Below are 26,331 nucleotides of genomic sequence, written 5' to 3'. Positions count from 1 at the left end.
ACCCGGGAGGCAGAGGTTGCAGTGAGCCAAGATTGCGCCACTGCATTCCACCCTGGGCAACAGAATGAGACTCCATCTCAAAAAACAAAAAAGCCTTTTTCTGGTTAAAGAGCAGGAAATGGGACTCCTACAGGACAGAGAGGAAAGGGATTCCCCTGGAGGTTTTTCCTCCTCCTCTTCCCTTTTTCTGATCTCTCCCATCCAGACCCTAGGCAAGCCTGTGGCTGCAATAGCAGCAGCAGCAGTGGCAGTACAGGTTCCTAAATCTCTGAGCAAGAGGATGAGGGGGGATCCTGATTGCTTTTCTTTTTCTCTCTATTCTCTCACCATCTGCCCAGGAGGCAGAACCTCACCTGGTCAGTTGCCTGCTAAGACAAAAATATTAACATTTTTGCATAAAGTTTAAAGAAGACCCAGAGTCTCATAACATTCACAGTGTCCAGGATACCATCCATAATGACTTGACATATGAGTAATTCTCATGTACTTGCAAGGGAAGGCAGTCAATAGATGCCAACCCCAAGATGACACAAATGTTGGAGTTATCAAAGATTTTAAAGCAGCTAGTAAGACCATGCTATAAGAAGTAAGAGCAAACATTCCTGAAACAAACAGGAATATAGAAAGTCTCATCAGAGAAATAGAAGATACAGAAGAGAACCAAATAGGAATATTAGAACTGAAAAATACAAACACTAAAAATTTAAAACTCACTGGATGGGCTTAATAGAAGACTAGAGATGACAAAGAAAGTCAGTGAATTGAAAACAGATCACTAGAAATGATCTGGTTTAAGCAACAGAGAGGAAAAAAGAGTAGGAAGAAAAAACTGAACAGTCTCAGGGACCTGTGGGAAAATACTAGAATGCCTGACATTTATGTCATTGGATTCCCAATAAGAGATGAGAAAGAGTGGTGTGTGCAGAAACAGTATTTGAAGAAATATTGGCAAAAAAAGTCCTCTAATTTTAGGGCAGGTTCAGTGGCTCACACCTGTAATCCCAGCACTTTGGGAGGCCGAGGTGGGCGGATCATTTGAGGTTGGGAGTTCGAGGCCAGCCCGGCCAGCATGACAAAACCCCATCTCTACTAAAAATACAGAAATTAGCCAGGCATGTTGGTGTGCACCTATAATCCCAGCTACTCGGGTGGCTGAGGCACAAGAATCACTTGAACCTGGAAGGTAGAGGTTGCAGTGAGTCCAGAGTCCAGATGGTGCCACTGCACTCCAGCCTGGGCAACAGAGTGAGACTCTATCTTAAAAAAAAAAAAAAAAATCTAAATTTGGTGAAAGACGTAAACTTACAGATTCAAGAAACTTAGAAAATTCCAGAGAAGATAAACTCAAATCCACACTTGAGACACATCAGAATCAAACTGCTGAAAACTAAAGTTGAAGAAAACATCTTGAAAGCAGCCAGGAGAAAGTAATATATAACATATATAGAAAAACAATGATTTGAATGATTATGGATTTCTTATCAGAAACTATGGAGATGAGAAGGAAATGAAACAATACTTTGGTTTTGTTTGTTTGTTTGTTTGAGATGGAGTCTCTCTCTGTCGCCCAGGCTGGAGGGCAGTGGTGCAATCTCGGCTCACTGCAACCTCTGCCTCCCAGGTTCAAGCAATTCTCCTGCCTCAGCCTCCTGAGTAGCTGGGATTACAAGTGCCCGCCACCACGGCTGACTAATTTTTGCATATTTAGTAGAGAATGGGGTTTCATCATGTTGGCCAGATTGGTCTCGAACTCCTGACCTCATGATCCGCCCACCTCAGCCTCCCAAAGGGCTGGAACTGCAGGCATGAGCCACCGTGCCCGGCCAGAATAATACTTTTTAAATTATTGTTATTTTGAGACAGGATCTCACTCCATCCCCTAGGCTACAGTGCAGTGGTGTGATCTCAACTCACTGAAACCTCAACCTCTTGAGCTCAAGTGATCTTCCCACCTCAGCATCCACAGTAGCTCAGACTACAGGTGTGCACCACTGTGCCCAGATAATTTTTGTATTTTTTGTATAGATGGGGTTTCACTATGTTGCCTAGCCTGGTCTTGAATTCCTGAGCTCAAAATCCGCCCACCTTAGCCTCCCAATGTGATAGGATTACAGGCGTGAGACACTGATCCTTTTTTATTATTATTATTATTTTTTTCTCATCTTCTTTGTGATGGTAGAAACAATACTTTTAAAGTGCTAAAAGAAAAGAGCTGTCAACCCAGAATTCCATATCCAATGAAAATGACCTTTGGAATGAAGGCAAAATAAGGATATTCTAACAGGGAAAAAAAAAATAAGAGAATTATTATTTACTTTAACAGAAATGCTAGAGAAAGTTCTTTGAGTGGAAGGGAAATGATGCCAGAGGGAATCTTGGAACTTTAGGAATGAAAGAAAAACAACAGAAATGTTAAAGATCTGGCAGAGTAAGACCCTGTCTCAAGAAACAAACAAAAAGTTGAAATTGTCATACATATCTTAAAGCTATAACATTGTCAGCCAGTCTCAGTAGTTCAAGCCTGTAATCCCAGCACTTTGGTAGGCTGAGGCAGGCGGATCACCTGAGGTCAGGAGTTTGAGACCAGCCTGACCAACATGGTGAAACCCTGTCTCTAGTAAAAATACAAAAATGAGCCAGGCATGGTGGCATGTGCCTGTAAATCCAGCTACTCAGGAGGCTGAGGCAGGAGAATCACTTGAACCTAGGAGGGAAAGGTTACAGGGAGTCAAGATCGTGCCACTGCACTCCCACCTGGTGACAGGGAGACTCTGTCTCAAAAAACAAAACAAAAAAATTGTCTAGTGGGGTTTTCAGCATGTATCAGTGTAATACATTTGACAACTATAACATAAAAGGGAGTAGGGTAAAAGAAATAGAATGGTAAGATTTCTGCCTTCTGGAAATGTAAAACAGGATTTCTAAGTAGACTGAAAAGTTAGGTGTATGTACGTGTGTGTGTGTGTGTATGTGTGTGTGTGTATGTATGTATGTGTGTGTGTATATATATAGAGAGAGAGTAATTTCTACCACAACCACTAAAAGAAGACTACAGGCCTGGCATGGTGGCTCACGCCTGTAATCCTAGCACTTTGGGAGGCTGAGGTGGGCAGATCATGAGGTCAAGAGATCAAGACCATCCTGGCCAACGTGGTGAAACCCTGTCTCTACTAAAAATACAAAAATTAGCTGGGCGTGGTGGTGTGCACCTGTAGTCCCAGCTACTTGGGAGGCTGAGGCAGGAGAATTGCTCGAACCTGGGAGGCGGAGGTTGCAGTGAGCCGAGATCATGCCACTGCACTCCAGCCTGGGTGACAGAGCGAGACTCCATCTCAAAAAAAAAAAAAAAAAAAAAAAAAAAAGACTACAAAGATATGTGATCAAAAACGCTAGAGGTAAATGAAAATGGAGTATTAAACATAAATCATCAAAAGATATTTTGATTCAAAATATTCAAAAGAGAGGATGGGGGAGAACAAAAAACTAAGGACCAAACAGAAAATAAATAGTAACATCACAGACTTAAATCCATACATATCAATAATTACATTAAATGTTAATGACCCAAAAACATCGATAAAAAGCAGAGATTGTCAGAATGGATTAAAAAACAAAAGGGGCTGGGAGCAGTGGCTCACACCTGTAATCCCAACAATTTAGGGAGCCTGAAGCAATTCTCCTAATCATTTGAGCATAGGAGTTTAAGACCAGCCTGAGCAACAGAGCAAGATCCCTTCACTACAAAAAATTTTATACAAAGCAGCCAGGCATGGTGGTGCATGCCTGTAGTCTCAGCTACTCAAGAGAGGCTGAGGTGGGAGGATCACTTGAGCTCAGGAAATCAAGGCTGCAGTGAGCGCTGATCATGCCACTGCTCTCCAGCCTGGGCAACAGGGCAAGACCCTGCCTCAAGGAACAAACAAAAAACTATAAGGTCTAATATATACTGTCTATAAGAAACCCACTTTAAATATAACAATATAGGTAATAAGTTAAAAGCCAAAAGTATAAAAAGATGTACCATGCAAAGGCCCAGGAAAAGAAAGTGGCTATATTAATACCAGACAAAGTAGACTTCAGAGGAAGGAATATTAGCAGGGATAGAGAGGTACATAATGTTATGATAAATGAGTCAATTCATCAAGAAGGCATAACAGTTTTAAATGTGTACACATCCAGCAACAGACCTTCAAAATACATGAAGCAAACTTCGATAACACTAAAAGGAGAGAAGGTCAAATCTACAATTATTGTTGGAGACTCTACAGTCATCTTTTAGTAATAGAACTAGTAGATAGGAAATCAGTAAGGATATAGAACTAAACCAGACCAAAACCCAACTAGATCTAGTTGATGTTTATGGACTTTTCTACCCGACAACATTAGAGTACACATTCTTTTCAAGTACATATTGAACATTCACCCAGATGGACCATATCCTGGGTCGTAAGACAAACCTTAGCAAATCTAAAAGAATTAAAATTCTATAAAGTATATTTTCAGACCATAATAGTATTAAGCTACAAATAGGTAATACAAATAAAACTGAAGAATACCCAAGTGCTTGGAAGTTGAACAACGTGCTTCTTTTTTCTTCCCCCCCACCGAAATAGAGCCTCACGCTGTTGCCCAGGCTGGAGCGCAGTGGCGCGATCTCGGCTCACTGCAACCTCTGCCTCCTGGGTTCAAGCGATTCTCCTGTCTAAGCCTCCCTAGTAGCTGGGATTACAGGCGTGTGCCACCACACCCAGCTAATTTTTGTATTTTTAGTAGAGATAGGGTTTCACCATGTTGACCAGGCTGGTCTCGAACTCCTGACCTCAGGTGATCCACCCACCTCTGCCTCCCACAGTGCTGAGATTACAGGTGTGAGCCACCGTGCCCAGCCCTGAACAACACACTTCTAACTAATCCATAGGTCTAAGAGGAAGTCTCAAGGGAAATAATATTTTCAACTGAATGAAAATGAAAATGCAGCATATCAGAATTTCTGGGATGCAGCCAAAGCAATGCTTAGAGGAAGTTTATAGTATTAAATTCTTACCTTAGAAAATAAGAAAGGTCTCAAATTATTCTTACTATTTTTTGAGATGGTGTCTTGCTCTGTCAAGACTGGAGTGCAGTGGGGCCATCTTGGCTCACTGCAACCTCCCCCTCCCGGGTTCAAGTGATTCTCCTGCCTCAGCCTCCTGAGGAGCTGGGATTACAGGCATGCAGCACTATGCCTGGCAAATTTTTGTGTTTTTAGTAGAGATGGAGTTTCATTATGTTGGCCAGGCTGGTCTGTAACTCCCCACCTCGAATGATCTGCCTGCCTCAGCCTCCCAAAGTGCTGGATTACAGGCATGAGCCACTGCACCTGACCTCAAATTATTCATCTAAGCTCCTCCCCTAAGAAACTTTAAAAAAAAAAAAAAAGAGCAAAATAAACCTGAACCAAACAGAAGGCAGCAAATGGTAAAGAGCAGAAATCAATGAAACTGAAAGAAGGAAACAGTAGAGAAAAATCAATGAAACCAAAAATTGGTTTTTCAGAAAGATTAGTAAACATAAATGTCTGGCAATACTGACAAAAAGGAGAGAATACAGATGGAGTTGTCACTATAAACCCCACAGACATTGAAGGATAATTTAAAAAAAATACAAACCAGACCGGGCGTGATGGCTCATGCCTGTAATCCCAGCACTTTGGGAGACTGAGGCAGGTGGATCACCTGAGGTCAGGAGTTTGAGACCAACCTGGCCGACATGGTGAAACTCCATCTCTACTAAAACTATAAAAATTAGCTGGGCATAGTGGTGGGTACCTGTAATCCCAGCTATTTGGGAGGCTGAGGCAGGAGAATTGCTTGAACCCAGGAGGTAGAGTTTGCAGTGAGCTGAGATCGTGCCACTACACTCCAGCCTGGGTGACAGAGTGAGACTCCATCTCAAATAATAATAATAATAATAAAGACCAGGCATAGTGACTCACAGTGGTAATCACAACACTTTGAAAGGCCGAAGTGGGAGGATTGCTTGAGGCCAAGAGTTTGTGACCAGCCTGGGCAACATAGCAAGACCCCATCTACAAAACTGCAACAACAAAAAAATTAGCCTGGCATGATGGCACATGCCTGTAGTCTCAGTTACTCTGGAGGCTGAGGTGAGAGGATTGCTTGAGCTCAGGTCAAGGCTGCAGTGAGCCTTGTTCACACCACTGTACTCTAGCCTGGGTGACAGAGTGAGACCCTGTCTCAAAAAAAAAAAAAAAAAAAAAAGAAAAATGCAGCATAACCAAGTAGGATTTCCAGATAGGCAAGACTGATTTAATATTTGAAAATCGGGCCAGGCACGGTGGCTCATGCCTGTAATTCTGACACTTTGAGAGGCCGAGGTGGGTGGATCACCTGAGGTCGGGAGTTTGAGACTAGCCTGGCCAACATGGTGAAACCCCATCTCTACTAAAAATACAAAATTAACTGGGCGTGGTGGTGCATGCATGTAGCTACTCAGGAGGCTGAGGCAGGAGAATCGCTTAGAACCTAGGAAGCAGAGGTTGCAGTGAGCTGAGATTGCACCATTGCACTCCAGCCTGGGCAACAGAGTGAGACTGTGTCTCAAAAAAAAAAAAAAAATCACTTTATGTAATTATCTATCATGTTAAGAGTAAAAAAGAAAAACTATAATCATATCAGTTGATGGAGAAGAAGCATTCAACAAACTTCAACATCCATTCGTGTTTTAAAAAACTCTTAGCAAACTAGGAATAGATGAGACTTCCTTGATCTGATAAACAGTATCTGTTTAATGATGAAAGACTGTGTTTGTTCTCAGATTGGGAGAAAGACTAGGGTGTCCACTCTTACCATTTCTCTTCTACATCACACTGGAAATCCTAACCAGTGCCAAGAGGAAAGAAAAATAAATAAAAGGCATACAGATTGAAAAGGAAGAAATCAAACTGTCCCCATTCAAATGAGATTATTTCTATGTAAAAAATCACAAGGAACCTACAAAAAGGTTTCCAGAACCTTGAGTTAAGCAAGATTGCAGGAATACAAGGTCAACAGTCAAAAATCCATCTTTTTTTTCTTTTTTCTTTTTTTGAGACAGAGTCTTGCTGTGCCAAAAGCAAGCAGGCTCTTTGGCGCCCTGCCAAAAATCCATCATATTTCTTTAGACTAGCAGTGAACAATTGGAAACTGAATCTAGAAAAACAATACCAGTAATAAAAACTCCAAATTGGCCGGGCACGGTGGCTCACACCTATAATCCCAGCACTTTGGGAGGCCGAAGCGGGTGGGTCACCTGAGGTCAGGAGTTCAATACCAGCCTGGTTAACATGGGGAAGCCCTGTCTCTACTAAAAATACAAAAATTAGCTGGGCATGGTGGCGGGCACCTGTAGTCCCAGCTATTCGGGAGGCTGAGTCAGGAGAATCGCTTGAACCTGTGAGGTGGAAGTTGCAGTGTGCCTGAGATCTCGCCACTACACTCCAGCCTGAGTGAAAGAGCGAGACTCTGTCTCAAAAAAATAAAAAAGGTCCAAATTAAATACTTAGATATAAATCTAATAAAATGCACAATACACATAGTATCTATATGCCAAAAACTGCTGATAAAAGAAATCAATGGAGACCTGAGTAAGTGGAGAGATGTACTGTGCTTATGGATATAAAGACTCAGTAACATGTCCATTCTCCACAAGTTAATTAATGTATAAATTTACTTCAATTGAGGATTTTTTTATAGACATAGACATGCTGATTCTAAAATTCAAATGGAGGCCAGGTATAGTGGCTTACGCCTGTAATCCCAACACTTTGGGAGGCCAAGACAGGAGGACCACATGAGCCCAGGAGTTTAAGATTAGTCTGGGCAGCATGGCGAGACTTCATCTCTACAAATAATAAATTAGCCATGTGTGGTGGTGCATGCCTGTGGTCTCACCTACTCGGGAGGCTGAGGTGGGAATATCACCTGAACCCAGGAGATTGAGGCTGCAGTAAGCCATGATTGTGCCACTGCACTCCAGCCTGGGTGACAGAGTGAGACTCCATCTCCAATAATAATAATAATAATTTAAAAATTCAAATGGAAAGGCGAAGGAACTAGAATAGCCCAGACAATTTTGCAGAAGAATAATGTGGGAGGAAGTACACCACTCAATTTTTTGGAATTGCTATGAAGCTCTACAGTTCTCAAGACTGTGATACTGACGAAGAGATAGACATATAGGCCTTTGAAACAGTATAGAGAATCCGGAAATAGACCCACACAAATATGTTCAACTGATTTTTGTCAGAAGTGCAAAGGTAATCAGTTCAGTGGTGGAGGAAGGATAGTTTATTTGTTTTGTTTTGTTTCTTTTATTTTGAGACAGAGTCTTGCTCTGTCACCCAGGCTGGAGTGCAGTGGTGGGATCTTGGCTCACTGCAACCTCGGCCTCCTGTGTTCAAGTGATTCTTCTGCCTCAGCCTCCCAAGTAGCTGGGACTACAGGCTCACGCTACGACACCCAGGTAATTTTTTGTAATTTTAGTAGAGACAGTTTCACCGTGTTAGTCAGGATGGTCTTGATTGCCTGACCTCGTGATCCGCTTGTGTCGGCCTCCCAAAGTGCTGTGATTACAGGCATGAGCCACTGCACCCGCCCCAGGATAGTCTTTTTTAATGCATTGGGACAACCGGACATCCATGTGCAGGAAAGTGAACTTCAACCTAAACCTCACACCTTACCCCGAAACTGGAAAGGATCATAGATCTAAATGTAAAACCTAACACTGAAAAACTTCTAGAAGAAAACGTAAGAGGTCCGGGCACGGTGGCTCATGCCTGTAATCCCAGCACTCTGGGAGGTCAAGGCGGGTGGATCACCTGAGGTCAGGTATTCAAGACTAGCCTGGCCAACATAGTGAAACTCCGTCTCTACTAAAAATACAAACATTAGCTGGGCGTGGTGGTGCACGCCTGTAGTCCCAGCTACTCAGGAGGCCAAGGCAGGAGAATCACTTGAATCCAGGAAGTGGAGGTTATAGTGAGCCGAGATCATACCACTGCACTCCAGCCTGGGCAACAGAGTGAGACCACGTCTCAAAAAAAAAAAGAAAAAAAAAGAAAACATAAGAGAAAATCTTTGTGATCTTGGATTAAAGCTTTTAGCTATCAACTGAGTATGGTGGCTCACGTCTATAATCCTAATACTTTGGGAGGCCGAGGTAGGAGGATCGCTTGAGCCCAGGAAGTCGAGGCTGCAGTGAGCTATGACTATGCCACTGTACTCCAGCCTGGGCGACAAGAGCAAGACGTTGCCTCTGCAAGGGGGAAAAAAAATTCTTAAATATAACACCAAAAACTCAATCCATAAAAGAAAATATTGATAAATTATACTTCATCAAAATTGAAAATTTCTGGCCAGGTGCAGTGGCTCACGCCTGTAATCCCAACACTTTGGGAGGCCAAGGCGGGTGGATCACCAGAGGTCAGGACTTGAAGACCAGCCTGACCAACATGGTGAAACCGCGTCTCTACTAAATACAAAAAGTTAGCCAGGCGTGGTGGCGCATGCCTATAATCCCAGCTACTTGGGAGGCTGAGGCAGGAGAATCGCTTGAACCTGGGAGGCAGAGGTTGCGATGAGCCGATGTTGCACCACTGCACTCTAGCCTGGGCAACAAGAGAGAAACTCCATCTCAAAAAAAAAGGAAAAAAGGAAAATGTTTGTTCTGAGAAAACTACAGTTAAGAAAGTGAAAAGACTGGCAATAGACTGCAAGAAAATACAGGTATTTAGAAATCACATATCCAGCAAATGACTCATATTCAGAATATTTAAAAAAATTTTTTTTTTTTTTTTTTTTGAGACGGAGTCATGCTCTGTCGCCCAGGCTGGAGTACAGTGGCCGGATCTCAGCTCACTGCAAGCTCCGCCTCCCGGGTTCATGCCATTCTCCCGCCTCAGCCTCCCAAGTAGCTGGGACTACAGGCGCCCGCCACTTCGCCCGGCTAGTTTTTTGTATTTTTTAGTAGAGACGGGGTTTCACCGTGTTAGCCAGGATGGTCTCGATCTCCTGACCTCGTGATCCACCCGTCTCGGCCTCCCAAAGTGCTGGGATTACAGGCTTGAGCCACCGCGCCCAGCCTATTTAAAGAATATTTAAATTGAGCCCAGGAGTAATATTTACTTGAGCCCAGGAGTTTGAGACTAGCCTAGGCAACGTGGCAAAACCCTGTTTCTACTAAAAATATAAAAAAATTAGCCAGGTGTAGTGGTGCACAACTGTAGTCCTAGCTATTCAGGTGGCTGAGACATGAGAATCGCTCGAACCCAGGAGGTGGAGGTTGCCAGTGAGCCGAGATCCACGCCACTGCACTCCAGCCATGGGGAGCAGAATGAGACCCTGACTCAAAATAAATAAATAGGCCGGGCACGGTGGCTCACGCTTGTAATCCCAGCACTTTGGGAGGCTGAGGCAGGCAGATCACCTGAGGTCAGGAGTTTGAGACCAGCCTGACCAACATGGAGAAACCCAGTCTCTACTAAAATAAACACAAAATTAGCCAGGTGTGGTGGCGCATGCCTGTAATCCCAGCTACTCAGGAAGCTGAGGCAGAAGAATCGCTTGAACCCGGGAGGCAGAGGTTGCAGTGAGCCGAGATCACGCCATTGCACTCCAGCCTGGGCAACGAGTGAAACTCCGTCTCAAATTAATTAATTAATTAATTAAAATTAAAACAACAGTAAGAAAATAACCCAATAAAAACTGGACAAAGACAAGATATGGGATGGCAAAAAAAAAAATCACATGAAGATCCGGCCACTGCATTCCAGCCTGGGCGACACAGCGAGACTCTGTCTCAAAAAAAAAAAAAAAAAAAATCACATGAAGACAAGCGCTGCATGGTTAGTCATTAGCACGATGAGGTGCCACAGCATACCTATTAGAATGATTAAACTTTTGAAAACAAAACAAAAACTGAAAGTACAGATGCTGGGAAAGACAGAAAGCAACTATAACTCTCACACATTGCTGTTTGGAAAACAAAGTGATAGTGCTACTCAAGGGAAAAAGTCTGGCAGTTTCTTACCAAGTTAAACATACATTTACCATACAACCCAGCATTTCTACTCCTGGGTCTTTACCCAGAAAAAAGATAGACTTATGTTAAAGGAAAACCTACATAGGAATGCTGATAGTGGCGTTATTCATTGGTACATGGATCAGGGTCCTCCAAAAGCTAGACTAGGACTGAGTCAGTAAGCTTCCTTGCAGATGGAGTCCCTGTCTGGATCTGCAAAGGCCACCTGCCCCAGCCCTGACTGTTTTATACTAATAGATTCATTTGAGCAAGGCCCAGAGCTCATCCACTGTCCCACACGGTGGGCTGATGGAAGCCTGCTGTGAGCTGATTCAGCTCCCTCAGCACACTTTCCATGGCCAAAGATCATCAGTTACACTGAGGGCAAACTAATCGTAAGGACTGAGGTGAGCATAGGTTTCTGCTAAATGATGCCTGGACCTTTGTACCAGAAAAAAAACAAAGCTATAAGCCTTGCTATGGCTGAGTCTTCAGGAATTTTTAGCCAGTCTAGCAACATGACTCGTAATTATGCACAAATACTGATTGCAAAACTTAGTTTGAGGAAATAATGGTGGTGTTCCTTTACAGATCTTATCAACATTTCTATGAACAAAACTTTGACTTGGTTTCTGTTTCAGATCACAAAAATGGACAGCACTTTATAATACCTCAAATGGCAGACAGGTAAGGCCATTGAAATACCAGTTAGTTTTGTCTATCACTAATATTTCCTTGGTTGTGTTATGTTTAAGTATATTATATTTTGTGTTTAACAAAGCCCATACATTTTTCTCTTTTATGGCTATACCATTTGGAAATAAGACGGCTGTAAGTAAACCACCATATAAAACTTAAGTTTCAAAGAGCACAAGTAGCAATTTTACTAATAGGAAAATTGGAATCAGTGATATTGTCACTGTTTTAGCCAGTTGTGACAGTATTATTTATTTATTTATTTATTTATTTATAGAATACGTCTGTGTTATAGAGATTACATTATCTATGACAGGGGTTGGCAAACTTTTCTTCTCAAGGGCCAAATAATAAATATTTTAGGTTTTGTGGGCAATATGGCCCCTTTCACAATAGCTTAACTCTACTGTTGTAGATGAAAGCATCTGTGGACACTGTACAATGAATGGGTATGTCTATTCCAGTGAAATTTTATTTCTGGACACTGAAATTTGAATTTCAAATAGTTTTCACGTTATGAAAGATTGTTTTTTCTTTTTGCCCCTCAATCATTTTAAAACGTAAAAACTATTCCTAGGTCAATTGAACAAAAAGGCCATAATTTTGCTGACACCTGATCTATAATTGCAGATGAGTTCATTGCTACAGGAATGAACCTTAAATCCTTGTTTTGCAAATTACCTTTGCACAGAACCTGTCAAGAGTTTATGAAATGACTAAATGCTATTCCCGATACAATCTTGCCATCCCGATCCTTTACATCTTCCCTTTTTGTTTTTTTGCTTTGGTAGAGACAGGGTCTTGCTATGTTACCCAGGCTGGTCTCAAACTCTGGGACTCAAGCAGTCCACCTGCCCTGGCCTCCCAAAGTGCTCGTACAGGTACGAGCCACTACATCTAGCCTCGTATTTTCTTTTCTTTTCTTTTTTTTTTTTTTTTTTTTTTTTTTGAGATGGAGTCTTGCTCTGTCGCCCAGACTGGAGTGCAGTGGTGCAGTCTAGGCTTACTGCAACCTCTGCCTCCCAGGTTCAAGCAATTCTCCTGCCTCCGCCTCCTGAGTAGCTGGGACTACGAGTGCGTGCCACCACACCCAGCTAATTTTTGTATTTTTAGTAGAGATGGGGTTTTACCATGTTGGCCAGACTGGTCTCAAACCCCTGACCTCGCCGAGCACGGTGGCTCACACCTGTAATCCCAGCACTTTGGGAGGCCGAAGTGGGTGGATCACGAGGTTAGGAGTTCGAGACCAGCCTGGCCAAGATGGTGAAACCCTGTCTCTACTAAAAATACAAAAACTAGCCAGGCACAGTGGTGTGTGCCTATAATCCCAGTTACTCTGGAGGCTGAGGCAGGAGAATTGCTTGAACCCGGGTGGCAGAGGTTGCAGTGAGCCGAGATTGCACCATTGCACTCCAGCCTGGGTGACAGAGTGAGACTCCATCTCAAAAAAAAAAAAAAACCCTGACCTTGTGATCCTCCCACCTTTGCCTCCCAAAGTGCTGGGATTACAGGCGTGAGCCATTGAGCTTGGCATATTTTCTTATATCATGCTTTTTTTTTAATGCTTCAAAAATTGTGACTATTCACATAAGGGCCTGGAAGGTAACCTGGCAATAGCTTTTGTCGTTTAGTTGGTGGACAATTTTTTTTTTCTCTTTAACACTTATATGATTGTGGTATTTCAGAAGGAGTTACTTTCACCGACTTGTTCTGTTTAGAGCTCCTCACTGGCTATCGGTCTGTAGAATGCTTGGTTCTAACATGGTCCATGAACTATAATTAATATTTTTATCTCTTGGGTGTCTTAAACTTTACAGAGTTCACAAATCTGGCTTTATTTATTTGCTTATTAGCTTTGTATGTTTTCTTAGCAGCCTGGATTTGTCTGAATTGGCAAAAGCTGCTAAGAAGAAACTTCAGTCTGTGAGTATACCTCTGTACTGGTTTTCTCTAGTATGAGAATCGGTGCACTCTGCTTATACCTACTCTCAATGCAGGTTACCTATTGCGTCTGATGACTTTATTTCATACTTTTATTTGTTAAATTAGAACCAGACAATTGAGTATACAGCAGTGATGACCACAAGGACTATTAAGTTCAGTATATTCAATTCATTGGTTCTGCTTCAGATAATCTCGTTTTTCTCTGTCATGTAAAAAGTGCAGATGGCACCTTTGGCATTAGGCAGTTGTTCTCCTCAGGAGAGTTCCCTAGTTTCTCTCAGCGTCATGAGTAAGTAGGGCACGCATTCCTGGGGTGACTTAGCCACACAGGGTTCTAGAACATGGTAAATGCTGATGCTGAAATGGTAGCGAGTCCCATAGATTCACTCGCTGCCATTTGGATCCAGCCATACTGTAACCCTCTTTACCATCCCATGCCATTCATCAGCGCTTTTTAAATTTCTACTGTTAAAAGCTGGTGGTCTTGGCCCACGTGTGTGCTCAGAGTTTGCCGGATCTGCACCACAGCCTCCCTTTAGCCTGTATCTTTCTTCCAGACTGCCCACCTCAGCCTTAAGAAAGGCCTAAGGGCCCAAGGCCTCAAGAGAAATCTGTTTCTCTGGGATTGACTTCTCTTTGTCTAGTCCCTTCACATGAAGCCTCACCAGGGTACTTCTCGCTACTTTAACCACCAAAGTATACTCCTCAGCTGTTCCCATTGCTCTTTGGATCAGAACCAAGATTCTTAACTTCTTTCTGTAACCCGTAAGGGCATCATTCAACTCTCACCTTTCAGAGATTGCCCCACTTCCCATCTGGTTCCGTGTGTGTGTGTGTGTGTGTGTGTGTGTATGTGTCTGTCTGTGTGTCTTTGTGGATTAACATGCTCTGAGGCCATGAGCTGCGCACTCAAGTCCTCTTCCAGGAATCCTCCTCTACCTGCAGTGTTTGCCTTTCCCAGCTTCCATCCCTCTGATCATTCAAGGACCTGAAATCTGACCAGTGTAGGTAGTGGCTTTCCCAAAGCCTAACTCTGACATTGCAGCTTCCCTAATTTATGACTTTCTCCTCATTTCCACTTTCACAGAAGACCCTTTACTAAAACTTCATATAATACTCAGTATTAAATATTACATAAAATGAATTTATCCTTACTAGTATTTAACTGTATTATGAAATAAATGTGTTTTATGCAATTTGTTTGGTGTCTCTGTGTTCTGTATCTACAGTTTTGTGTGTTTGTGTGTTTTATTGCCTTAAGGAAGTTATAGACTAAGATGATCAGGATGATAAGCTTTGGAGTCAGACAGCACTAAATATTGTGTGATTTCCTTTTAATTACTCACAATCTGTAAGTACATTTTATTATAAATAATTCAAACCTAGATAAAAACCCACATTTTGTTAGACTATCCTACACTTGCTTCACTGGAAGCTGCATGAAAGCTGAGATTATGCCTGTAATAGCTCTAGCATGTGACAGGCATGAAGTAAAGACCTGGAACAGAGTCTAGTATAGCTCTCAAGAGCTGGGGTTTGGGTCAGACTAGTCAGTACATATCTTAGCCCTGCCAAGCTTCCTAGCCTCCCTGTGCCTTGGCGTACTGTCATAGAAAAGGGAGATAAGGATCCTGCAGGGGCTGCCGACCAGAACTGCTCAGAGTGGGCTGCCACTGTTACTTGTTGACCCTCACCCTGTGGTCTCCTTCTCACAGGTGACCATGTTATCAGTGCCAGGTCAGTGTTTATCCTCCGGTATCTTCCTCCTGTCCTCCCTCTCTTCCTCCCTTCATCCTTTCTTTCCTTTCTCTTTTCCTTCCTTCCCTCCTGATGAAAAGCTGAGAGAAATATAACAAAGGCTAATGTATTCCTCAAAGGAGTAAATGTTAGCATTTTCAAAGATATAAACTTGGATCTCAGGTCCGTCACTTACTAGCTTTGTGACTTTAGGCAAGCTACTATCTTCTCTGCCTCAGTTTCCTTGTCTGAAAAGTGGGGCAATAGTAGTTCCTGCTTTCATAGAGGTGTTATAAGTTGGCCATTGTAATTGTTGCTAGTGATAACATTAGCTTGTAGTCCCATGGAGGAAGAAACTGGACATTTATGAAGCAAGGTCAAGCTCCCAATCCTTCATCTTACCTAGCAACAGGCTCTTGGGGTTTGTTTTTAATTATAGTGTGACCACATTTGGGAAGATTTGAAAAATAGAGAAGGGGGACCATCCTCATTGCCACACTCTTAATGGAGTCAGGCTCAGTATTTTGGTACATTTCTTTTTTTTTTTTTTTTTTTTTTTTTTTTTGAGACGGAGTCTTGCTCTGTCACCCAGGCTGGAGTGCAGTGGCTGGATCTCAGCTCACTGCAAGCTCCGCCTCCCGGGTTTACGCCATTCTCCTGCCTCAGCCTCCCGAGTAGCTGGAACTACAGGCGCCCGCCACCTCGCCCGGCTATTTTTTTGTATTTTTTAGTAGAGACGGGGTTTCACCGTGTTAGCCGGGATTGTCTCTCGATCTCCTGACCTCGTGATCCGCCCATCTCGGCCTCCCAAAGTGCTGGGATTACAGGCTTGAGCCACCGCGCCCGGCCTACATTTCTTTCAGTTCTTATATGCATATCTTTTTAAAAAACTGGAACTTAATCATAATTATAGATGTTTCTAACCTGCTTTTTTCACTTAATAATATATTGTACCCATTTTAACATGTTCCTATGAGGTGTCTGTAACCAGCACTTGTTTTTTCTCTTTTTTTCGAGACAAGGTCTCACTCTGTCACCCAGGCTGGAGTGCAGTGGTGCCATCATGGCTCACTGTAGCCTTGAACTCCCAGGCTCAAGTGATCTTCCTGCATCTGCCTCCCAAAGTGTTGGGATTATAGGCATGAGCCACCACACCCAGCCTGCAGCCAGCATTTTAAATTGCTGCATTCAATACCTTCTGGCCAGCCAATGTCTCTTTTCTGGCCCCTCTTAAAGTGTGAGGTATCATGTGTGGATGTAAGGAACCCAATAGGGAATATAACAGATTCAGCATCTGTCCTCCCAAAGCAGATGTCAGACAGTTTAAGAGTCACAACTACCACGTGTCAAGGTGTTTTCATGAGGCATAAAGTGCAGAGATGCAGAGCCACCCTAGCAGGGGCTTAACCTCATCTGGGCCAGGAAGAACTCAATTATCCTCCATGTGCCCAGGGAGGCACTGCAGGCGGTGAGGCAGTTGTGTGCTGAAGAGTCAGGCTGTGCTTTGTTAGGAATCTTCCTTCTGGAGACTGAAACAGTAGGACTGCTACTGAGAAAAAGAGCAAAGAAACTCAGCCGAGGTCTGGGTCATGTTTTTGTGCAAGGGCACATTTTATCCTCTCAAAACAGCATGTCTTTTGCTTTTCTTTTTTCTTTTTTGAGATAGGGTCTTACTGTGTCACCCAGCCTGGAGTGCAGTAGTGCGATCTTGGCTCACTGCACCCTCGACCTCCTGGGCTGAAGTGATCCTCCTGCCTCAGCCTCCTGAGTATCTGGCACTATAAGCGTGCACCGCTACACCCACCTAATTTTTGTATTTTTTGTAGAAGTGGAGTTTTACCATGTTACTCAGACTGGTCTCGAACTCCTGGGCTTAAGCAATCCACCTGCCTCAGTCTCGCAAAGTGCTGAGATTACAGGTGTGCACCACTGAGCCTGGCTATTTTTGCAAGGGTATAGGATTGCTTACACTTTGGGGAACTGACAAACACTCTTTACGTGCAGAAAAAGGAGGCTTACAGGGTGATATCACAAGAAGAGTAGAGAACTGGAAACTGCTTCTGAGATGATGTACTTTAGATGCCTCTTAGCTCCTTAATAGCATCAGCCCTGTCTGTGTCATAAAGTAGTGAAATTGCTGTGGTTCGCAGACATTTCTAGAGGCCCTGTATGATTGTGAAAATGTTACGTCTGTTTAACAGTGGGTATGTACCAAGCACTGGCATTGGATAAGACATAGGCAATAAAAGGGTGACTAAGTCGCAGTTCCCTCTCATCCTCCTGGTGTTAATCGTTGTCCCTTGTGTTCCTGATATTTTTTACTTTCAGCTAAGTAATCATTTGTTTGAAGAACTTGCCATGGATGTGTACGACGAAGTTGACAGGCGAGAGACGGATGCAGGTGACTTGACGTGGCTTTATCTAATAAGCTTCTGTTATCAGTGGGCAGTGAAAAGCTGCCAGGCTCAGTGTTTTACTAGCCCAATTTCTGCTGTCCTGATGGTGCGAGTGTCGACATTTGCCTTTGTGTGTGTTGGCTTCAGAGTGTGTTTCCCCTCGTAATGCGTGAGCTGTGCCTCCCAGGAGCAGTGACACACAGGTGTGATAAGGTTTGTCTCTGGCTCTTTCCTCTGGCTAGTCTGGCTTGCCACGCAAAACCACAGTGCCCTGGTAACTGAGACAACGGTCGTCCCCTTTCTTCCGGTCAATCCTGAGTACTCATCAACACGAAACCAGGCAAGTGACTCTGTTTGGAAAGGAATAGTAGTTGGGGAATGACTGATGTCATGGTATTTCATTTTCCCAGGACAAGTATTCTAAATTTTTCGATTGATTAAAATTTAATATCCTTTATACATACACACACACACAACCCCCAAAATGATAAGAAAAACAATAGACTATAAATAAATGACTGGGAAAGAATATGAAACAATTCACAGAAGAAATATAAATGTTTTACACATGTGAAGAAGTGTTTAACCTTGTCAGTAATCTAAGAAAGCAACCTAAAAGCATTAGTGCAAGTTTTATCAGTCAAATTAATAAAATACATAATAAAGGATACTCCAGACTGGTAAGGATGTGGTAAGCTGAGCTTTCTCTTGCAACAGATAGAACTTTAAATTGCTGTAGATGTTAGAAAAGCAATTTGTTTACCAGTTTCGGAAGCCTCAGAATTAAGTACATCCTTTTACATGGGAATTACTCATTTGAGAATATGCTCTAATAAAATAAAAATAGATTTATGCACAGTGATTTTCATCAAAGCACTGCTGTATGTAATAGAGCATTGAAAACAGCCAACACATCTATCAAGACGAGAAATGTTGAATGAATTAGGAAGGTGTTTTAGTCTTTACGATTAGCAGCTATATATAAGGATAGGGTACATCTATGACTTTGTTTAACTTAAAAATTTTTTTTTTTTTTGAGACGGAGTCTTGCTGTGTCGTCCAGGCTAGAGTGCAGTGGCACCATCTCAGCTCACTGCAACCTCCACCTCCCGGACTCAAGCGATTCTCCTGCCTCAGCCTCCCCGAGTAGTTAGGATTACAGGCACCCACCACCATGCCTGGCTAATTTTTGTACAAAGTCCTGACCTCAAGTGATCCTCCCGCCTCAGCCTCCCAAAGTTCTGGGATTACAGGTGTGAGCCTGGCCTTAACTTAAAATTTAAAAATTCCCCTCAAAATTAATTACTGAGTCTACTTCCAAACTGAAACAATAATAGAAGAAAAGCATTCAGTAGAACCATTTTATTTTTGCTTACCAAATAGATCTGCATTGTGAGAACAATGCATATGTGAGAAATGCCATAACATTTATTATGAAGTTCTGTTATATAAATGGTTTTAAACTGTTCACATGGAAAACAAGCATTAACTTGGTTTGATTATGGCTAGGATTAACTGTACTTTGATCATCCAGAAGAAAGTCTTTGCAGAAGTCTGTCAATTGTCTAATTTTATGTGACTGTTTATGTACATATTTTTACACTGGGAAATATTTCCAATTGTTTTCCCACCTTTAGGGCAGACAGAAGTTAGCTCGGTTCAACGCCCATGAGTTTGCCACACTGGTCATTGACATTCTCAGTGATGCCAAGAGGAGACAGCAGGGCAGTTCTCTCTCGGGTTCAAAAGGTAACTGCTCAAACCTCCAAACATTTGTATTTTTGGCCCTCTAAATTTGACTCAAGTGTTAAAGTTATAAGCTAATTAAAGCAGTCATCAGCATGACAGCTTAAAGTTCTATAGGTTTTTGGGTTTTTGTTTGTTTTTTTACTTTAAGTTCTGGGATACATGTGCAGAATGTGCAGGCTTGTTACGTAGGTATACGTATGCCATGGTGGTTTGCTGCACCTATTGACCTGTCCTCTAGGTTCCCTCCCCTCAGCCCCTACTCGTATAAGTTTTATTGGTAGTATATTGTGATAGTTTACCTGTCTGAGCCCTGGTGAATTAACAATATTTCAGAGTTATTAACTGCTACACATATTTATCTTATATATGATTTCTGTTTTGTTTTGGGACACTTACCTTCCCTGTAAAATTGCATCCTGAAATTAACCCAAAACTCTGACTTAGATCTTATTAAAGGACATGTGAAAATAAACTCTTCTTGGCCGGGCATGGTGACTCACGCCTGTAATCCCAGCACTTTGGGAGGCCAAGGCGAGTGGATCACCTGACGTCAGGAGTTCGAGACCAGCCAACATGGTAAAACCCCATCTCTACTAAAAATACAAAAATTAGCCAGGCATGGTGGCAGGCGCCTGTAATCGCAGCTACTCAGGAGGCTGAGGTAGGAGAATCACTTGAACCTGAGAGGCGGAGGTTGCAGTGAGCCGAGATCGCACCATTGCACTCTAGTCTGAGTGACAGAGCACGACTCTGTCTCAAAAAAAAAAAAAAAAAACTCTTCTTGATTGAAACTGCATAATATCTGCTGTTGCTTACCTACGAAACTGAGTCCGACATAATTAAAATTTGTTGCCAAAAACTTTAAATGTCTTCAGTGAGAATTACTGTGATATACAATTATAAGGAGAACTGTGAGCATCTGTTTCACAGGTGCCCTGTTGAGTCTAGTTCAGTAGGCCAGGTCCTGTCTGCATGCTTCGGAATGTCCTTCCTCTCCAGCCCTATTACTGTATCCATATTGTTTTTTTCTAATTATAGAAATTAGACATTTTTCATTGTAAGTCATTTAAGCAAAAGAAATATGTACCATAAAAATTAAGTTTTCAGTCAGTATCACATTCCCCAAAGACAGTAATCATTAACTGACAACAACTCATTCATTCTTCTTGCCTGTTCAGGAATTTGGTTTTATCTGTTCAACCAGGAATAAGGAAGTTCTGAAAAGGTTTATTAAATTTTGGTGAAGGCACAGTGACGAGTCTTTGGATAAGTTTAAAGTCTTAAAATGGCCTGGGTGTGGTGCCTCACGCCTGTAATCCCAGCACTTTGGGAGGCTGAGGCGGGCAGCTCATTTGAGGTCAGGAGTTTGAGATCAACCTGGGCAACATGGTGAAACCCATCTCTACTGAAAATAAAAAAAATTTAGCTGGGCGTGGTGGCATGCGCCTGTAATCCCAGCTACTCAGGAGGCTGAGGCAGAATTGCATGAACCTGGGAGACAGAGGTTGCAGTGAGCCGAGATGACACCACTGTCCTCTAACCTGAGCAACAGAGTAAGACTCTGTCTCAAAAAAAAAAAAAAAAAAAAATTGGGTACCGGGCGCGGTGACTTACGCCTGTAATCCCAGCACTTTGGGAGACTGAGGTGGGCACATCACGAGGTCAGGAGATCGAGACCATCCTGGCTAACACGGTAAAACCCCGTCTCTACTAAAACTACAAAAAATAACCCAGGCGTGGTGGTGGGCACCTGTAGTCCCAGCTACTCAGGAGGCTGAGGCAGAAGAATGGCATGAACCCAGGAGGCAGAGCTTGCAGTGAGCTGAGATTGCGCCACTGCACTCCAGCCTGAGCAATAGAGCGAGACTCTGTCTCAAAAAAAAAAAAAAAATTTTTTTAATTTAAAAAATAAAGTCTTAAAAAAATACCAGCTCTTTGATTTGATAATTCCATTCTTAGGTGTTAACTGAAAGGAAATTATCAGAGATGTTATATGTATGTTATGTAGAAAAACACAAACATTAGAAGCAACTGAGTAATAAAGAGGAACAATTAGTCACATTTTAAAATAGTACATACTTACCTTTTTAAAAAAAGAATATGTGGCCGGGCGCGGTGGCTCAAGCCTGTAATCCCAGCACTTTGGGAGGCCGAGACGGGTGGATCACGAGGTCAGGAGATCGAGACCATCCTGGCTAACACGGTGAAACCCCGTCTCTACTAAAAAATACAAAAAACTAGCCGGGCGAGGTGGCGGGCGCCTGTAGTCCCAGTTACTCGGGAGGCTGAGGCGGGAGAATGGCGTGAACCCGGGAGGCGGAGCTTGCAGTGAGCTGAGATCCGGCCACTGCACTCCAGCCTGGGCGACAGAGCGAGACTCCGTCTCAAAAAAAAAAAAAAAGAATATGTAATTGTCTTAGTCCTTTTTGTGTAGCTATAGAAGAATACCCGAGACTGGGTAATTTGTAAAGAAAAAAGGTGTATTTGGCTCATGAGTCTGCTGACTGTAGGACTGGGCATCTGGTGAGAGCCTCAGGCTGCTTCCACTCGTGGAAGGTGAAGGGGTGCTGCATGTGCAGAGATCACACGGTGAGAGAGGAAGCAAGAGAGCAAGGAGGGAGGTGCCAGGCTGTTTTCAATGACCGGCTCCTAGCAGGAACTAACAGAGCAAGAACGCACTACAAAGGGAGGGCATTAATCTGTTCATGAAGGATCCACCCCCATGACCCAAACACCTCCCTTTAGTCTTCTTCCCCTCCAACACTGAGGATCACATTTCAACATGAGATTTGGAGGGAACAAACATTTATACTATAGTAGTAATTATATTAGATAAAGTAATAAAGTTTGATTTTTTTTTTTTTTTTTGAGACAAGTCTCACTCTGTCACCTAGGCTGGAGTGCAGTGGCATGATCTTGGCTCACTGCAACCTCTGCCACGCAGGCTCAAGTGATTCTTGTGCCTCAGCCTCTTGAGTAGCAGGGATTACAGGTGTGCACCACCACACCCAGCTAATTTTTGTATTTTTTGGTAGAGACGGGGTTTCTCCATGTTGTCCAGGCTGGTCTCAATCTCCTGTCCTCGTGATCCGCCTGCATTGGCCTCCCAAAGTACTGGGATTACAGGCATGAGCCACCTCGCCTGACTAAATCTTAGTTTTTCAAAGGAACAGTAATGAGACTGAAAAACAACTATGGTTAGGCCCCAGCTGAAACCTGGGATGGGCCCACATCGCTTCAGACACATGTCAGTGTACATTTGCTGGTTTTGAATGCTTCCCAAGATCACTGAGATAGTCACAGAAACAAGATTGCATATCACTGCTGCTATTGAATAAACCTCTGAACGGTTGCTGGTTATGCTAGTTTATTTTTTTCTTTCTTTTTTTCTTTTTTGTTATGAAGTAGTTTAAAGCCCAGGTCCTTATCCTGTACCTCCAGGGCTCAACTTGAGTAATCAGTTGTAGTTCCCGTTTCTCACCTGAGCACCTTGAAAATTTCAGATGTGAAATTTAGTCTTAAAAACAACAGTTTTTTTTTTCTTTTTTTTTTTTTGGAGACGGAGTCTCCCTCTATTGCCCATGCTGGAATGCAGTGGCATAGTCTTGGCTCACTGCAACCTCTGCCTCCTGGATTCAAGCAATTCTCCTGCCTCGGTCTCTAGAGTAACTGGGACTGCAGGTGCACGCGACCATGCCCAGCTAATTTTTTTGTATTTTTAGTAGAGACAGGGTTTCACCATATTGGCCAGGCTGGTCTCGAACTCCTGACCTCGTGATCCGCCTGCCTTAGCCTCCCAAAGTGCTGGGATTACAGGCATGAGCCACCATGCCTAGCCAACTAATGACGTTTTTAAAAGGTTTTGTATAACCCCAATTTTGTAAGGAAAACATATTTATGTAAATATATGTGTACAAGTGAGTATACCACAGGTAAGTATAAATACACAATTGATCATCATGTGCACATCCCATATTTAGAAATTCATCTACTTGCTAAAATTTATTTGTGACCTCAAAATTAATACAGCATTTTCAAGGTCATTCTAAGAAATATACAGAGCAGAGAAAAAAATTGAGTCATCAAAAGCACATGTTTCCAGCTGAGATTGAACAGGGAGGAGACTCCTTGACTTCTTGTTTCTGCATTCATGCTATAAACAAGTGTCTGTGGTCTATTTAGTGCCACACAAATAGTTAGTCATATTTGTGTGCTTTTCACTGGTCATTTCACTGTTTTAAAATGCCCCACCCCCGCCCAGGATCGATTGAGTGCCCAGGAGGTTGAGGCTGCAGTGAGCCATGATCACATCTGCACTCTAGCATGGGTGACCCTATCTCAAAAGTGTCTCGACCAGACGCAGTGACTCACGCCTGTAATCCTAGAATGTTGGGAGGCTGAGGTAGGCCGATCACGAGGTCAGGAGTTCAAGACTAACCTGACCAACATGGTGAAACTCTGTCTCTATTAAAAATACAAGAAAAATTAGCCAGGCATGGTGACGTCTGCCTGTAATCCCAGCTACTCAGAAGGCTGAGGCAGGAGAATCGCTTGAACCCAGGAGGCGGAGGTTGCAGTGAGCTGAGATCGCACCACTGCACTCCAGCCTGGACGACAGAGTGAGACTCCATCTCAAAAAAAAAAAAAAAAAAAAAAAGTATCTCCAAGCCTGAACAACATAGCAAGGCCCCATCTTTACCAAAAAATTTAAAAATTACCTAGGTGTGTTAGCATGTGTCTGTAGTCCTACATACTCAAGAGGCTGAGGCAGGAGGATCACTTGAGCTCAAGAGTTAGAAGCTATAGTGAGCTATGATTATGCCAGTGCACTCCAGCCTGGGTGACATAGCAAGACCCTGTCTCAATAAAAAAAGAAAAAAAGTGGCCTCCAAGCATAGTCCTAAAGCTCTGTCTAGTGTGTCTAAGTGCAAGAAGGCTGTGATGTGCCCGATGGAGAAATGTGTGTTAAATAAGCATCATTCAGGCATGATTTATAGTGCTGTTGGCCATGAGTTCAATGTTAATGAATCAATAAAATGTATTAAATAAGGTATCTTTAAACAGAAACACATATAGAACAAGGTTATGTATTGATTGGTTGATAACCCCAAGAGCACTGATTTAATATTGGCCAATTCACAGCAACTTTTTAGAACATAACTACGAAGAGGCTGTGCACAGTGGCTCACGCCTGTAATCCCAGCACTTTGGGAGGCCGAGGCGGGCGGATCACGAGGTCGGGAGATCGAGACCTTCCTGGCTAACATGGTGAAATCCCATCTCTACTAAAGAAATACAAAAAAATTAGCCCGGCGTGGTAGCGGGCACTTGTAGTCCCAGCTACTCGGGAGGCTGAGGCAGGAAAATGGCCTGAACCTGGGAGGCAGAGTTTGCAGTGAGCTGAGATCGCGCCACTGCACTCTAGCCGAGGTGACAGAGTGAGACTCCGTCTCAAAATAAATAAATAAAATAACTACCAAGAATAACAAAAATTGACTGTGTGTGGATATAAGTGCTCAGAAAAAAACCTAGAAAAAAATAGATCAACAAATAACAATGGCTATAAGTGATTACTTTATCTTACTTGCTCATTAGTTTCTAAATTGTATGTATTGACTGTTACTTCTGTAATCATTATATTTATGTGTTTTAAAACATTTAAAAAGTTAAAATAGGACCTATCCTTTTATTTTACTTATTATTTTTCGAGACAGACTCTCGCTCTGTCATCCGTGCTGGAGGGCAGTGGTGCAATCTCAGCTCACTGCAACCTCCACCTTCTGGGTTCAAGCGATTCTCCTGCCTCAGCCTCCCAAGTAGCTGGGATTACAGATGCCCACCACCATGCCCAGCTAATTTTTGTATTTTTAGTAGGGATGGGGTTTCACCATGTTGGCCAGGCTGGTCTCAAACTCCTGACCTCAAGTGATCCATCTGCCTCAGCCTCCCAAAGTGCTGGGATTACAGATGTGAGCCCCTGTGCCCGGCTGGGACCTAGTCCTTTTAAATAACCACAATTCATCACCCAGATATCATCCATCCTTTGTTTCCTCAACATCTCTGGGAAGCAGTATTAGAAGTCAGAGTTTGAGTAACCTGAAAGAAATCAGAGAGACTTTAGTTTGTGAAATCTTTTGTTCAAAGTGTATTAGATCCAATAGAATAATCCCTGCTCCCTTATGGAATAGACACTCCTTGTAACATGCACATGTGTATTTGATTCATTCTCCTCTATCTGTTTGTCTCACTGAGATGCAGGTAATTGACTAAATGCCAATTTTTTTTGTTTTTGTTTTTGTTTTTTGAGATGGAGTCTTGCTTTGTCGCCCAGGCTGGAGTGCAGTGGTGTGATCTTGGTTCACTGCAAGTGGGTTCACACCATTCTCCTGCCTCAGCCTCCCAAGTAGCTGGGACTACAGGCGCCCACCACCACACCTGGCTAATTTTTTGTATTTTTAGTAGAGACGGGGTTTCACCGTGTTAGCCAGGATCGTTTCGACCTCGTGACCTCGTGATCCACCCGCCTCGGCTTCCCAAAGTGCTGGGATTACAGGTGTGAGCCACCACGTCCAGCACAATGTTTCTATTCTTTGAGTGCCTAGGTTCTGGCTCCAGTTTAACAAGTTGCTTTCTGTTTTGATTGATATTACCTTGTAAACATGTTATAGGTATTAATCAAATTATAGTTTATCTTCCATTACCTACAGCCTTATCTTCATGACCTGGAGCTAGACTCTATCTCTAGAAACTT

At 42.8% G+C, this 26,331-nt stretch overlaps 2 protein-coding genes across 17 annotated transcripts in view; both read left to right on the top strand.

The window, feature by feature from the left end:
• Positions 1–26,331, top strand: part of GLTP (glycolipid transfer protein) — a 201,641-nt gene that overhangs the window by 70,969 nt on the left and 104,341 nt on the right. The window lies entirely within an intron of this gene.
• Positions 1–26,331, top strand: part of GIT2 (GIT ArfGAP 2) — a 68,478-nt gene that overhangs the window by 17,560 nt on the left and 24,587 nt on the right. For 14 of the 16 annotated variants that reach the window (XM_050749705.1, XM_050749704.1, XM_050749706.1 and 11 more), the window contains 5 exons: positions 11,700–11,745; positions 13,626–13,677; positions 17,764–17,836; positions 18,074–18,171; positions 19,469–19,580. In XM_050749705.1, coding sequence (XP_050605662.1) covers positions 11,700–11,745; positions 13,626–13,677; positions 17,764–17,836; positions 18,074–18,171; positions 19,469–19,580 — 381 coding nt within the window. The remainder of the gene's footprint in view (positions 1–11,699; positions 11,746–13,625; positions 13,678–17,763; positions 17,837–18,073; positions 18,172–19,468; positions 19,581–26,331) is intronic. The other 2 variants (XM_050749703.1, XM_050749697.1) reach the window with 1 other exon arrangement.

This window comes from Macaca thibetana, chromosome 11, assembly GCF_024542745.1.
Source record: "Macaca thibetana thibetana isolate TM-01 chromosome 11, ASM2454274v1, whole genome shotgun sequence".
NCBI lineage: Eukaryota > Metazoa > Chordata > Mammalia > Primates > Cercopithecidae > Macaca > Macaca thibetana.
This window is presented reverse-complemented; position numbering and strand designations above follow the sequence as displayed.